The following is a 16,155-nucleotide window of genomic DNA, read 5'->3' on the forward strand; positions in this document are numbered from 1 at the left end:
GGGAAATTTTTGGTTTCGCATTGTTTTCCAATTATGCTTTTATTCTTTTTTTAATAATTTAAATTCTTTATTGTTTAAAGTATTACATATGTCTCCTTTTTTCCCTATTGACCTCTCCCGGGACACTCCCACCCCCCAGCACATGCCCTCACCCCCCTACTCTGTGTCCACTGGTTATGCTTACATGCATGCATGCAAGTTCTTCGCTTTATCTCTTACCACCCCCCCCCCCATACTCCCTTCCCCCACCCCAGCCTTCTCTCTTAGGTTGGATGGTCTGTTCAATGCTTCTATGTCTCTAGGTCTATTTTTGTTCATCAGTTTATATTGTTCATAATATTCCACAAATGAGTGAGACCATGTGATATTTATCTTTCTCCAACTGGCTTATTTCGCTTAGCATACTGCTCTCCAGGTACATCCATGCTATTACAAATGGTAAGAATTTTTTCTTTTTTACAGAAGCATAGTATTCCATTGTATAGATGTATCAGTTTCTTAATCCAGTCATCTGCTGATGGGCACTTAGGCTGTTTCCAAATCTAAGCTATTGTAAATTGTGCTGCTATGAACATAGGGGTGCATGTATCCTTTCTGATTGGTGTTTTTGATTTCTTGGGATATATTCCTAGAAGTGGGATTACTGAGTCAAATGGGAGTTCCATTTTTAGTTTTTTTTAGGAAACGCCATACTGTTTTCCACAGTGGCTGCACCAGTCTGCATTCCCATCAGCAGTGCACGAGGCTTCCCTTTTCTCCACATCCTCGCCAACACTTGTCATTTGTTGATTTGTTGATGATAGCCATTCTGACAGGTGTGAGATGGTACCTCATTGTTTTGATTTGCCTCTCTCAGATGATTAGTAATTTTGAGCATGTTTTCTCATATGTCTCTTGGTCTTCTGTATGTCCACTTTTGAAAAGTGTCTATTTAGGTCCTTTGTCCATTTTTTTATTGGATTGTTATCTTCCTTTTGTTAAGTTGTGTGATTTCCCTATAAATGTTGGAGATTAAACCCTTATCGGATATAACATTGGCAAATATGTCCTCCCATGCAGTGGGCTCTCTTGTTGTTTTGTTGATGGTTTCTTTTGCTGTGCAGAAGCTTTTTATTTTGATGTAGTCCCATTTGTTTATTTTCTCCTTAATTTCCATTGTCCTAGGAGCTGTATCGGTAAAGATAATTGCTATGACATATGTCTGATATTTTGCTGCCTATGGATTCTTCTAAGATTTTTATGGCTTCCTGTCTTGTGTCTAAGTCCTTTATCCATTTTGAGTTTATTTTTTGTATGGTGTAAGTTGGTGGTTGCTTTTATTAGACATTCATAAAAGAATAAAAGCATAATTCTGTGTGGTTCAATTTAAAGATGGCACAAACGCCCTGGCTGGGTGGCTCAGTTGATTAGAGCATCGTCCTGTACACCAAAAGGTTGCAGGTTCAATTCCGGTCAGGGCACATTCCTAGGTTGTGTGTTTGATCTCCATTCGGATCATGTATGGGAGGCAACAGATAGATGTTTCTCTATCTGTTACTCTCTATTTAAAAAAAATCAATAAAAACATATCCTCAGGTAAGGATTAAAAAATAAATAAAAATAAAGATGGTACAATGGAATGGCATTTTATGGACCAAACTAATAGAAATATAATGCAAAACACAAAAGTGCAAGCCACATCTGTAACTTTTCTTATTAGCCCCATCAAAAAAGTGTTGAAACAGGTGAAATTATTTTAGTAATACATTTTACTTTATCCCATCTATCTAAACTATTATTTTGAATACTATAAAATTTATGATTGAGATATTTTACATTGTTTTTGTAATAAAATTTCCATATCTGGTATATATTTTACATTTTAAAAAAATCTCAAATCAGACTGGCCACATTTGAAGTCTCTAATAGCCAGTGTGACAGTGGCTGCTGAAGTAGACAGCACAGCTATAGACTAATATGATAATACAGATGATAGTCTATATTACAGAATACAGACTAAGAATCTCTGGCAGTAATCTTTTGAAACAAAGCTTCTGCTTATGTGCTGGTGCTCTAGATGGTGTTTTTCCTTCCAGAATTGTATTGTCCTTAATTGATATCATTTCCAAGAGTCAGAAAGGAGAAGGGTAAAAGGCTAATTGCAAAGGCAGTGAAATAAATGTGTAGACTGACATTACTCACTCCTTTCCCTATCTGAAGCAGTACTTGGAGAACATCTTTGCCCCTGATATTGCTGTTGCTCCTTCCTGCATTTCATCTTTTTCACAGTGAACAGCTATACGTGGATTGTCAATTATTTCAAACGCTTTCTGTATATGGTGACCACCCATGCAATTCTACATGGGAGAGTTAACTCTGAGAGAGAAACTTCTGGAAGCAAGTTCCCCTTTGAAAACAAAGTTGGATGTATAATTTTCTTGGATCTGTTTAGACCATATTGAATATTTTCTCCCACATTCTGTTTGCAAGGTTTAAGTATGATAAAGATATTTTTAAACTGATAGAGCACATTTCCAGAGCTAAATGCATGAACCTCTGAAAATAACGGCAACAGAGAACAACAAAGTGAAGACTTGTTCTTTTCTCACATCCTTATAGGCATGTCTCATCTTCTTCTTCACACCCCAGAACTCCCCAGCTGCTCATCTATAGCTTGTCCTGACACCAGTGCTGGGAGTGCACCTGCTCAGAGACTGGTTTAGCCTTAGGTGCCAAAATGACTTTTTCCTTTGACTTTCATAGAATAAAAGGATACATATCTGGCACCTGCTTGCAATGGAATTTCCAATGTGCTTACATTTCATGATTACAAACTGGACTTAGTGGCTTTAAATTTGGAAACAACCATCTTCAGTTTACCTATTGAACTCGATTTTTATGCATAAATATGCATGATTTAAATATTTTGATAAATTTGGGGTAAATAGTTCAAAAGAAAAAGCAGTTAATTTTATTTACCTTATAGTTCAGGTGTCCTCAAACTATGGCCCGTGGGCCACATGTGGCCCGCCGAGGACATTTATCCGGCCCGCTGGGTGCCGCTACCTGTCCTGCTTAGCAGCTGACTCGTCCCGGGCCTGCAGTGCGCATAGGAATTTGTTCATATTTTTTAAACTATAGTCTGGCCCTCCAACAGTCTGAGGGACAGTGAACTGGTCCCCTGTTTAAAAAGTTTGAGGACCCCTGGTTACTCTAAAATTAATGCGTACTTTGTGAGGACGTATTTAATGATTTTATGGTTGTTCTTTCCTCATTGAACTCTCAATTTATTTATTTATTTACGTACTTATATCAGTACAGACTCATGGATTTTGGCTGTAAACTATGGGTTTTAATCTGTTATAATAATCATTTATTTTGATCTTCAAGTTGCCCTAGTCTTTGCCAGTGGGAGAACCTTCAAGCTGTCTTTTGGAATGTCCATAATTTTGGGGGGCAATTTGTTACTTTCAGACACAAGATGATGTTTTGGGCTCAACTTAAACAATTTCTCTACCCCAGCCCTGGAATTATTTGTTTTTACAGGAATTATGGTTTCTTTTAGTGGATGGTGGTATTTAGAAATGAAGATATGGGTGCTTGTTGCTAATGGGGCTGTCACTGCTCCCTGGTACTCCAAGTAGACAGAGCCAAGGAATATATTTTATATTCATGCACATAAATATTTCCATGTACATTTATTTTATATCTATATACCTTGAAAACCTTGAGATCATACCAGTATCTCTAATTCCAATTCCCTTCTAGTTTTTTGCATTTTTATATTTGTTATTCCTTTCTCTTAACAGTGATTGATATTATTCTCATTATATATATATATATATATTTTTTTTTTTTTCAGTCTCCTTATATGTAGCCAGGCTTGAACTGCCACTTATGCCACCACCCCTACCCTGCAGGGATGCTCTCCCCACCATGCTTGGTCCTCAGCACTATATGCTGGGCGTCTCTTGGGGCTGCCATCCCTTGTATGGAGTCCCCTGTGCGGGTCTATCTCTGGCACTACAGCCCTGCATCAGCCCCTCTGCACTGCCTCCCTTGTTCTGCTTATCTCCTATCTTGGGGCTGACTTGTTTAGGAAGGAAAATGGGAGAGGAAAGGAAACAAAATCATTTTTTAAGTGGCCAGGTCATGTATTCCTGCAGTGAACATAAAATGCCCTTTTGTTATAGGAGAACTATTAAATCTAGGTTTCCTGAGTAAGTTTGGAAATAGCATTAAATGTTTGGATTTTATTCAATATATAATGAATATATTTTGTGCAGGTGTCAACACACCCCTTCATTCAGCTATTACTTTTGACGTGATATATTTTTCATAGCTATACACATTTAAGAACTGAAACAACAGATGAATAACCCCTCATCATAGAATTTCCATTGTGCTGACAAGCAAATATCTAGTTACTATAACTCAATCACGTAAGAGTATGTGGAATTTCATAAAAAGTATATAAATTAATTTGTATTGTTTCATGAATTTTAATATCCCCATCTTTACAATACAATAAGCTGCTGTATAAATTAGTTGAGCTCCATAAAATGGATTGTTAAAGTAACCCCAATACCAGACCAGTGGGGAGAATTTCAAGGATGTTAAGTGACACAATGACAAAAATTAAGACGTTGAGTTTACAACAAGTGGATGTTTGATTTTGCAGCCTTGCCTCATAATACTGTGTATTTACATGGTGCATAATACTTCAAATTTTAAAAGAAAGATATTATTTAAAATCATATTAATAGTATTTTTCTTAACATCGTTTTTATTAAAACTATTGTGCTTAATCTTTATATAGTTATGTTAATATGTGTGGCATTAAAAAGTAGAGAAATTGCTAACTTAAAAAAGCAGTTTAGATTAAGACCTTATGAATATTACATATACTTTACTGAATACCAAAGAAAAACATTAGGCACTGTTCTGTCAAGATAATGTGGCACTTAGTAATTATTTTAGTGGGGTTTTTTATTAACCTGGTCGGTAAAGAGAATAGTTTGAATTGTTCTTTTTAACAGTACAGTTCAACAATACAATGAAATGTCAATACTTCAGAAAATGAATTAATGATAATTATCAAGAATTATAGTCTAGTCAACCACTGAAAGTAGAATGCAAAGTAGGATTCAAATTACTTTTACAGATTTAATGTTTCTAACTCATCGCTTTTATTTATTTTTTTAAATTTTATTGGGGTGACATTAGTTAACATGAACATACAGGTTTCATGTGTGGATTACTAAATTACAAATCTGTATATTGCACCATGTGTCCACCATCCAAAGTCTAATCTCCTGTCACCTTTTTTAGGACCCCTCTCTCCCCCCGCCCCCCTCCCTCTGGCAACCATCACACTGCTGTTTGTGTTTTATAAGTTTTATATTCTACATCTGAGTGAAATCATATAGTTCTTAGCTTTTCTATTTCACTTCGCATAATGTTCTCAAGGTCCATCCATGTTGTTGTAAATGACGCTATTTCATCTTTTATTTTGGCCATGTTGTACTCCATTGTGTATATGTACCACATCTTTATCCAGTCCTCTATCACAGGGCACTTTGGTTATTTCCATGTCTTGGCCACTGTGAATGCTGCTGCAGTGAACATAGGAGTGCATATATCTGTGTGTATAAATGATTTCGAGTTTTTCGGGTATATACCCAGGAGTGGGGTGGTTCGGTCATATGGTAGCTCTATTTTTAATTTTTTGAGGAGTCGTCACAGACTCCTTTCCATAGTGGTTGTACCTGTCTACATTCTCACCAGCAGTGAATGAGGGTTCCCTTTTTTCCACAACCTCTCCAACACTTGTTATTGCTTAGCTTGTTAATAATGGCCACTCTAACTGCTATAAGGTGGTATCTCATTGTAGTTTTAATTTGCATTTCCCTAATTGCCAGTGAGGTTGAACATCTTTTCATGTATTTATTGGCTGTATGTCTTCTTGGGAGAGGTGTATTTTCAGGTCCTCTGCTCACTTTTTGATTGGTTGTTTGGTGTTGAGTTTTATGAGTTCTTTATATATTTTGGAAATTAAATCTTTGTCAGAGCTACTGTTCACAATATTATCTCCCATCTGTCTGTCTGTTTTTGTCCATTTCTTTTGCAGAAGCTCTTCAGTTTGATATAGTCCCATTCATTTATTTTTGCCTTTACTTCCTTTGCCGTTGGGGTCAAGTCCATAAAATGTTCTCTACCACCCAGGTCTATAAGTTTGGTACCTATATTTTTTTCTATGTGACTTAATAGTTTCATGTTTAGGCCTTTGATCCATTTTGAATTAATTTTTGTATGTGGTGACAAACTGCAATCTAGTTTCATTCATTTATTGAAGAGACTATCTTTACTCCAATATGCATTTCTGGCTCCTTTGTCAAAAATTATCTGTCCATATACATGTGGTTTTATAGCTGGGTTCTCTATTCTGTTGCATTGACCTGTGTATCTGTTTCTCTGTCAATACCATGCTGTTTTGATTATCATAGCTCTGTAGTATATTTTGAAGTCAGATAGCATGTACCTCCAGCTTTATTCTTTTTTTTTTTTTTCTTTCAGGATTGCTTTGACTATTCTGGATCTTTTGTAGTTCCATAAAATCTGGTGATTTCTCATTCTATTTATTTTAAAAATGGCATTGAGATTTTGTTAGGGATTGCATTAAATCTGTATATTTCTTTGAGTGAAATGGCCATTTTAAATATGTTGATTCTTCCCAGTCCATGAACAGGGATATTTATCCTGCTTGCTTTTAATACTTTACTTTTCTCAGATGCTTATAAACCTTAGTGACATGAGGAAAGTTAATTAAAATCCCACTGACAAAGGTACAGGAGGAACTAGCATTGGTCAAAGATGAGATAAACCTCCTTAGTTTTATTCCTGGTGAAGAAAATTACGTAGTAGCCATGAAATCCTAAATGCTCAGCTTTGCTTCAGATTCTTTTGACAATGTCCCTTGGGGAAAAGACTCTATCCATGTTATTCTGCTCACATCAAAAACAATGATGAGATCTGCATATAAATAGAATACATTTTTTTAGCCCTGGCCAGTTTGGCTCAGTGGATAGAGCATCGGCCTAGGACTGGGGGGGTCCTGGGTTCGATTCCGGTCAAGGGCATGTACTTTAGCTGCGGGCACATCCCAAGTAGGGGGTGTGCAGGAGGCAGCTGATCGATGTTTCTCTTTCATTGATGATTCTAACTTTCTATTCCTCTCCCTTCCTCTCTGTAAAAAATCAATAAGATATATTAAAAATAAATAAATAGAATATTTTTTTAAGAAAAGTTGAAGCTCTTTTTTAAAGAAAAGTTAAGCTCTTTTAAGTGTTAACCAAATACAGCACGCCTCCCTCATCCCTGGGGGATATGTTCTCAACCCCCAGTGGATGCCTGAAACCACAGATAGGACTGAGCCCTATATGTACAGTTTTTTCCTACATATACATGCCTGTGATAAGTTTAAATTACTCATGTCCTTTGGGACCATTAGTAGTAAAATAAGGGTTACTTGAACACAGGCACTGTTGTATCACAACAGTCAATCTGATAACTTAGTATTCCAAGAAAAATCCCGGGAAAGGATTTGGGGTCCCTTGAGATAAACTTTAACTGTGCAGGTGTTGGGACATTCAAGTAGTTGCTAGCGAAGAGGCTGCTCTATGCAAGCAGACCAAGGGCAGGCCTAGGACCAAAAAGACCAGAAACTTTAATTTCAGTTTGAAGTGTACACAAGATAATTAACTGCCAGAGAAATTATACCACATGAAACATGTGCAATTGCAAATCACATAGCACTTTATTACTCACAAAAGTTCATGATGCAGCGGGCTTAAACGGAATCCCGGTGGTGCTGTCTTCTAGGGTCTGGCAGCTGGTCCGGTCCGGATGCAGGGGGCTGGCGTTCCTCACCCGAGAGCTCAGTTGCTTCTTGATGGGGAGGAACTAGCTGTTTTTCTGTCGTCTGGCAGGGAGAGGAGCGTGGAGCGGCGTTGCTTGCCGGACTGACTAAAGGATGTGCCTTTGTGGTGGTCTCGATAGGCGAGCACTGTTGGCTGGTCAGGACCCATTTTTAAAGCCTGTTTTGTACCCACAGCAGTTCAGGTGGCTATCAATGAATTACGTCAATGCACACAGGGCGAGGGGCTACATGTGGTTACCTAGGGAGAGTACATCACTCACACAAATGGTTATCCTAGCAAGTCACTTCTAAGTCAGTAACTGAAGTTCAAATCCTTATCTATGGGGTACACACGCTTCAGGGCAGTGAAAAATGGGTCCTTATTATCACACTTTAAGTTTCAAGAAAGTTAACTCAAACCTTTTAAAATCTTTTTAACGTTTTTAAAACATTTTTATATATTACTATAACACCAAGGCAACTACTAAGTGACTAATGGGTGGGAAGCATCAGCATGGAGAGAAAGAGGAAATTTTGGAGCTACTATAAACACTGAGTTAGAAAACAATGACAGAAATTTCAGTGTACTCCAAATCTGAAAATATTCCTATCTTTTGTTCTACTTCCAGTAATATGTGGACACGTTAACAAAGATATGGGTGCAAGAATATCCACTGAAGTTTTATTACCAATAGCAAAAATAAATACACCCAATGTCAACAACAGAAACCACCGAGAAGTTCATCAATAGTAGCATGCTGTAGCCATCATCCTGGGCAGTGCTAGGCTGCTGACAGCACTTGTGAGGTAGAATAATGGGTACTAGCAGGGGGAAAAGACTAAAATTGGTTGGGGTAGAAATTTGCAAAACTATGTTTATTATAAGACTGCTTTTGAGAAAATATTAATGACAATGAAAATGGAAGAGCAAGAAAGGTTGGTATATGAAGAAAACCAGTTGGTGGTCTGTGTGCAGCACTATTGCTAATTTTTCATTGAGGTGTGAGATTACAGAGAACATGCATTTTCATGTGTTTCTGCTTCATACAAAGAGTATTCCAGGTGCTGAGGATACACATAAGACTTAAATTCTAGTTAGAGGAGATAGAAAAACCTGCAAATAAATAGATTCACATTTGAATTCTGGATAAGCAAAGTCTATTACTATGAATAATAAGATATGTTTAAGGTAAAAACATAGACCATGAGCAACAAAAAAGGGAGGCAGAGCATGTCAGTGGCCTTTCCCATCATGGAGGTGAAAGGCTGGTAACCACATAAACCAATGCGGTAGACCTAATTTTCAGTCTCTCAGTTCTAATGGTGCCCAGGACTGAAGGCCAGAGGTGATTCTTCTAGGCCAGAGATGATTTTTGGGTAACCACTTGTTTGTGGGTGGAAACTGAATATAGTAGCTGGTTCTTAAACTTTTCACACTCTCTTTTATTTATACATATTTTGATTTTAGAGAGGAAGGGAGGAGGGAAAGACAGATAGAAACATCAATGATGAGAGGGAATCATTGATTAGCCGCCTCCTGCACACCCCACACTGGGGATTGAGCCTGACACCCTGGCATATGCCCTGACCAGGAATTGAACTGTGACCTCCTGATTCATAGGTCAATGCTCAACCACTAAGCCACGCTGGCTGGGCTAGAGTCATATTTAAACAAAAATCTATATTCTTTTCTGTTCCTTTTATTATATTAACCTCACTATTAGGAACCGCTCATCATAGAAAATGCTAATAGTCAAATTAGCATTTGTTCTTTTTACATTGAGAAAATCCTGAATTTTCAAATAAAACAGGTTAATTCCTTTTTATAAAATCATTGGTAAGGTGCTAGTAAAGGTTAGCTGGGATTTAAACTTTTTCATTAATAATTATTTTATTATAAACTGCAAATTTCACACTGTCAGGACTGTCTGCTTGTTGAGTAAACTAGGAGAATTTAATAACATGTTCGAAAATAACTTTGGTTCAGTCAGGTTTTCTTTTGGTATTTGAGCACAATTTGCAATTATAAGTCTTTAAAATTCAATTGAAACTGGTAGAGAAACAACTGAATCTCTCAACTTTTTATAGCAAAGGTATTATTTTAAAATTTTATAGATAGTGTTCATTTATTCAGTGCGATTCAAGTTTCTACCGAGGGCCTTCTCAGTACCAGGCACACCACTGCATATGCTCTAGACTCAAAAACTCGTAATCTAAGCAGACAGACAGCAAGGTAAACAAAACAATACAAACGTTTGGGGGGTATTTATAAGTGGGTATGGAGTGATTCAGTGTTTCTTAATACTAATTGATACTGCCTATGCTTTGCTAACCAGAGTCCCTGAAAAGTAGGAAAAAACATTCAATAATCTCTTCTAAGCCAAAGTATAGTGGTACAGGGTCCCTTACAGGAGCAGTGAGAATCTTCAGGCTTCATTGCTATAAATTTAACACCTCTCTCTCTGCAGGCTCCCTTGATCTTGCCAATTATGTGTGCCATAAAGTTCTCATTTTTCCAGCTTTGCTTTTTTCAGAACCAGATGCAGACAACAAGCTATTATTTCTTGTTAAGAGAATACAAGTAGAAAATAAAAGACCTCTTTAAAATAAAAACGTGTATATGTGATTATGGATGGATGAGGAAGAGCTGATCTGCTGTGTGCCAGCTTCTAAGGATATTTGAACAGTTTCCATTTCATTTTTGTGTACACACACATCTATGATTACCCAAGTATATGTATACATCATGTTGAAATATATGTTCCTGGATATCCCCTCTTTAAAAATACTTTTATTGATTTTTAGAGAGAGAGAGAGAAACATTCATGTGAGAGCAAAACATGGATCAGGTGCCCCCTGACTGGGAAATGAACCAACAACCTGGTGGTGCCCAGAATGACACCCAACCAACTGAACCATTCTGGCCAGGGCACATGAGTATCCCCTCTTATAATTCAAATCTTCAGCATAAATATTTAGAAACTAGCTTAGTTTGACCAGGCTGCTAGGGCAAAATACCACAGACTGGGTAGCTTATAAACAGCAAACATTTATTTCTCACAGTTCTGGAGGCTGGAAGTCCAGGATCAGAGCACCAGCACAATCCAGTTGATAGCCAGAGCCTCCTCGCTGTGTCCTCACCAGGTAGAAGGAGCTAGGGAGCTCTCTGGAGCCTCTTTTATAAGGCTCATTCAGGAGGGCTCCACCCCCCCATCCAGAGCATACACTAACATTAGACCACAGCAGAAACCAGCAGTTATATCAAAACAAAAATCATCAGAGGGCCCTAACTGGTTTGGCTCAGTGGATAGAGCATTGGCCTGCAGACTGAAGGGTCCCAGGTTTGATTCCGGTCAAGGGCATATACCTTGGTTGCAGGCACATCCCCAGTAGGGGGTGTGCAGGAGGCAGCTGATTGGTGTTTCTCATTGATGTTTCTAACTCTCTATCGCTCTCCCTTCCTCTCTGTAAAAAAAAATCATCAGGTTAAAACACAAAGAAAACAGAGCTATAGTTTTATGCTCACCGGGTAAAGAAGAGCCCATGTCACTTAGAAAATGAGTTCTGTGGGGCTCCCTAAGCTGAAAGCAAAAATGCCACCAACAGAGGGAACCGGGGAGTTGTTCCACAATAGGAGGTTACTGCAGAAGTTAGTCTAATAGTTCAAGTCTCGTTGCTTAAGAAAAGGATTATAAAATTTTCCAGGGGGTTAGGCATTGGCCTTGTTAAGTCACAAGAGTGCAGACAATTTTATAGAGTTGAGAGGAAACATTGTGCACCAGCTTAGGCCTTGGCAATTTTTTTTAATCCTCACCCTAGGATATATTTTACTGAAGAAACGTGAGAGAAACATCAATCAGTTGCCTCCCATCTGGGGACTGAACCCACAACCTAGATATGTGCCTTAACCGGGAATCCAACCTGCAACCTTTTGGTACACGGGAATATACCCCAACCAACTAGCCACACCAACCGGCAGGGCAATATTTTTTTCTTTACCCCTTAAGAGACAAGTGCACAGTGATAACTCCATAGGCTCTTACAGGGGGTGGCGCCCTTTAGCCCAGCATCCTGGTAGGTGTGCACCGTGGCGATGCCTGCTCTACGGCTGAGGAGACGAGAGCTCAGACAAGCTGAGCACCCTCACCAACTCCACATGCATTCACGGAGGAACGGTTCCCTGGACTTTGCTCTTTCTCTAAAATGGACCTGCTAAGTCTCATTTGCTTCCCCTGAAGGCAAAAACAAGACACTTTATTGCTTATTGAGGAAACAGACATGTCATAGATGAGCAGTATGAGGTGGACAGAAGTCTTAGCACACACCACTTCTGGTCTCTCAAACCTGAGTTTGTATCCCGAGTAAACAGCTTTGGTGCTCTCAGAGTCAGTCAGGTCACCTGGTTTCACACTCCAGGACTTTATTCTGCCCTGCTGCTTCTACTGCCTATTCTATCTACATCCAAGTACTTCTTGAAATTACAGATTAAAAAAACAAAACTCCCAAAGTTTTAAAAGGTTAGAGATTGCTTTTGTTACGGCATCAGAAGTTTCAACAACAGGATTCATGCACATTTTGTACCACTAATATAATGTGATTCAAAGAGTTTATATTCATACTAGTAGATCCCTTTTTAGAGCCATAGCTATATAAAATGCAACTTTGGTCAGCACATCTTGTCTTATTACATCAGTTCTCAGACCTCCAGCGTTACAACAGGCTAGTCTTTTGTTTAACCACTCTCCCCCCAAATCCAACGGCCAGAAGATAAAGCACACAAAATGTTCACCCTCATGTCGGTGTCTCTTTGTCTCTGCCTATATACTCCAGGTGGGAGAGTTCCGAGCCCATGCTGCTGAGTGGACAGCCAATGTCACAGCTGAGTTCAAGGAAACCAGGAGGCGGCTGAGTGTGGAGATATATGACAAGTTCCAGCGCGCCACCTCCATTAAGCGGAAGCTCTCTGCGGAACTGGCTGGGAACCACAACCAGGAGCTGACCCCTTGTAGGAGGACCCTGTCCGTGAACCACCTGGCCAGCGAGAGGGATGTCTTGCCTCCCTTATTGAAAACTGAAAGTATCTATTTGAATGGATTGACGCCACACTGTGCAGGGGAGGAAATTGCCGTTATTGAAAATATTAAATAGCCCTCTCTTTGAAGAGCCTTAGGCATAGCCATAGGTGAGGACTTCTATATGCTCTTTAAGACTGTTGCTGGTAGCATTTTTTTAAAATTGTGCATGAACTCCAAAAGGGGGAAAATAGATATACCCATCACGGTCATCTACCATCAAGAGAATTTGGAATTCTGAGCCAGCACTATCTTTTTGATGATGCTTGTACGGTCTATTTTCTTTGACCAGTGGAATAAAACAAGCAATGTCTGATGCCTTTCTGTGCCCAGACTGTTTTTCTCCCTTTTTCCCAATGTGCCATAAGGCTTCAGAATGAATTATAATTGTTTCTGGTCATACTGTAGCTTCGAGGGATCAGTCCTTAACTTTTCAGGGTCTACCTAACTGAGCCTAGATATGGACCATGTATGGATGACAACATTTCTTTTTGTAAATGGCAAGAAATTCTTATGCAGCCTTTTACCTAAGAAATTTCCTGTCAGTGCCTTATCTTATGAAGAAACAGAACCTCTCTAGTTAATATGTGGTTTTTCCTTCCCCGCCCCACCCCTAGGCTCACCTGCAGTCCTTTACCCCACCACTCCCATTCGAGTACCATACCTTGCTGGAAACAGCATGTAAAATGACTGAAGTGGTGATGCCAGAAGAAGGACTAGATGCCAAATTAGATGGATATTGAAGCAACACTCAGAAACCCTAGCGTGAAAGGCACTGCAGCAAAAGAGGGGCACAGATGGCCCCTCTGAGTGTTTGTCTCAGGTGCCAGTGGTACATACACACAGTGTAGTGATCACCAGGCCAATAAAATGGGCTGTTCCCAGTCTCTTTTTGTCCTGGCAGTATTTGGAATTTATCATTTATTAACAACTACATTTTTAAAGGTGGAAGAAGAAAAAATATATATATATGATCTGACAGAAGAAAACTGTTAAAAATGGATATTATCAGAGGCAATTTAAGACAATTGGTGTGAATTACCATTCTGATGAGAGCAAAACAATGTGTTATGAGCACTTGCTAATTAACATTATACTGCCAGCATCGATTTGCTTTTTGGTGTATGAAAGGCTTATATGATTTCTCTCTTTGGGTGACATTTGCCAGACAAGGGGAGGCGAAGCTGCAGGCAGGGCTGGCACAGGCCTGGCCTCCCCTGGGTGTACCTCTGGAGTGGTGACTGAAGTTGAAACTGGGATCACTGTGATTTTGCACAAGGAAAATGCAGATTGCAGGCATAGTTCATCTCTGACATTAGAGAAAAGGCTGTTATAGCACAATTTAAATCTTGAGAGCTTTTTGTTTAGATAGAAAAGGCCAGTAATCCTTTTAGTTTCATTTCATAGCTTGTAACTTTTTGGATGTTTCCAAAATTCAGAAGAAATTCGGTAAAGGCACCCAATAAATTGCTACTCTTTCTTTTATTTTCATACTTAGATCTGCTGTACATTGTATATATAATTTTTAAAAATGCAGAAAGAAAATGATTTCCCTAAATATAATTGCAAAACATTTCTTTTACTATTGTGGGGGGGGGTGTATCTAAATAACTGGCATTCTTATTAGAGTCTTAATAATAAACCCAGGATCTTAAAGAAAATCTTAATAGATGCTTATTTTCCAAAATTTAAATTTAAGCTAAAAAATGTAAATATTCAGTTAAAGGTACTTTTATAAACTTAAATTCTAACTGAAATTTTAGAAGGTCAGGCTCTTTGAGAAAGAAAGCTACACCCATTTCCTCAGTAACTGTTCTGAAAGTTCATATGGTGGACTGCGCCATGTATAAACTGTGAATTGTATTGACAAATAAAGTTTGTAATTAAAGTCAGCATTTTCTGAGTCTCTTGCTTGCTGCTGAGAATTTAGATCTGATTCTGACTAAGTAGAACTGCAGGATGTTGCTTTCTATGCTGAATGGCTCCTTTATTCAAAATTTTCAATAAATATTTTTTGATGCTGTATTACTACACATTAAATACATGCAGAATCTTCTTCTTTAAAAAAATATCTTTTATTGATTTCAGAGAGGAAGGGAGAGAGATGGAAACATAAAGGATGAGAGAGAATCATTGGTCGGCTACCTCCTGCACGCCCCCTACTGGGGATAGAGCCTGCAACCCAGGCATGTGCCCTGACCAGGAATTGGACTGGTGACCTCTCTGTTCATGAGTCAACCCTTAACCACTGAGCGACACTGGCCGGACACCCTTCAATTTTATATCCACTAGCTGTCTTTCATTTTTTTTAGGAGTAAGACAGAAGTCCTTCACATGGCCTTCTTTTGGTCTACTTGATGCCATCCTTTCCAGACTCATCTTGTATTACTCTCCAGTGCTCTGTATAACAGCCCCACTGATTTCCTTTATTTATCACAAGGTTATGCTGATGCTTTGTATGGAATACTTGTTCCCCTTTTGCTCCTCAGCCTTTTTCACTTAACAAACTCCTACTTATCTTTCAGAACCCAGCTCAAGTGTCCCTTTCTCTGATAAGCCTTCCCTGATATAAATTCAGGTACCTTTTTAATATTCCTTTAAAAACCATGTTCCTTTCCCTTAGGTCATGATTATATGTTCATCACTCTTATTTGATTTTATCTGTCTTTCCCACTAGAATATAATTCATTGATTTTAATTTACTAAGTTATTTCCAGATACTAGCAAAATATATATAGTACATTATCAAAAAATACTTTATGAACAAAAGAAGATGAAAACAGGGATTTAAATATTATAACCATCTGAAGAATCCTTGTGTATGCATATCCCACATTTTCTCTGTTCCACAAACATTTATCTGTCCTCTTCTCCTGGCTTAGTAGTAAATGGGATACAAACCAATTATTTCTCCATTAGCTGACCAAAAAAGTCAAAGCCAATTCTCTAACTGGACAGACTTGTAGATTGTCATTATATACTCTTACTCCTTATAAGCAAGGGTTTCATTATTTTTACTTCCAACTTTTGGCTCACAACATATACTATCAAAGCTTTTCAAGCATAATCTAATATTGAAAATCTACTTAGAAATTAATTGCAAAACAAATTTGCTAATAGTACTAAATGGATGTCTTTTATTAGTAGAGAGCAAAATACACATTTATTATCCTTGCCAAATAAAAT

General features: G+C 38.3%; 1 protein-coding gene across 4 annotated transcripts in view; it reads left to right on the forward strand.

Annotated features, from left to right (window-relative positions):
* Positions 1-14,857, forward strand: part of KCNK2 (potassium two pore domain channel subfamily K member 2) — a 164,172-nt gene extending 149,315 nt beyond the window's left edge. For all 4 annotated transcript variants that reach the window (XM_080647722.1, XM_080647724.1, XM_080647723.1 and 1 more), the window contains exon 7: positions 12,728-14,857. In XM_080647722.1, coding sequence (XP_080503848.1) covers positions 12,728-13,045 — 318 coding nt within the window. In that variant the 3' untranslated portion in view covers positions 13,046-14,857. The remainder of the gene's footprint in view (positions 1-12,727) is intronic.
* Positions 14,858-16,155: the final 1,298 nt, after the last annotated feature.

Source organism: Plecotus auritus, assembly GCF_963455305.1.
Source record: "Plecotus auritus genome assembly, chromosome: 12".
Lineage (NCBI taxonomy): Eukaryota > Metazoa > Chordata > Mammalia > Chiroptera > Vespertilionidae > Plecotus > Plecotus auritus.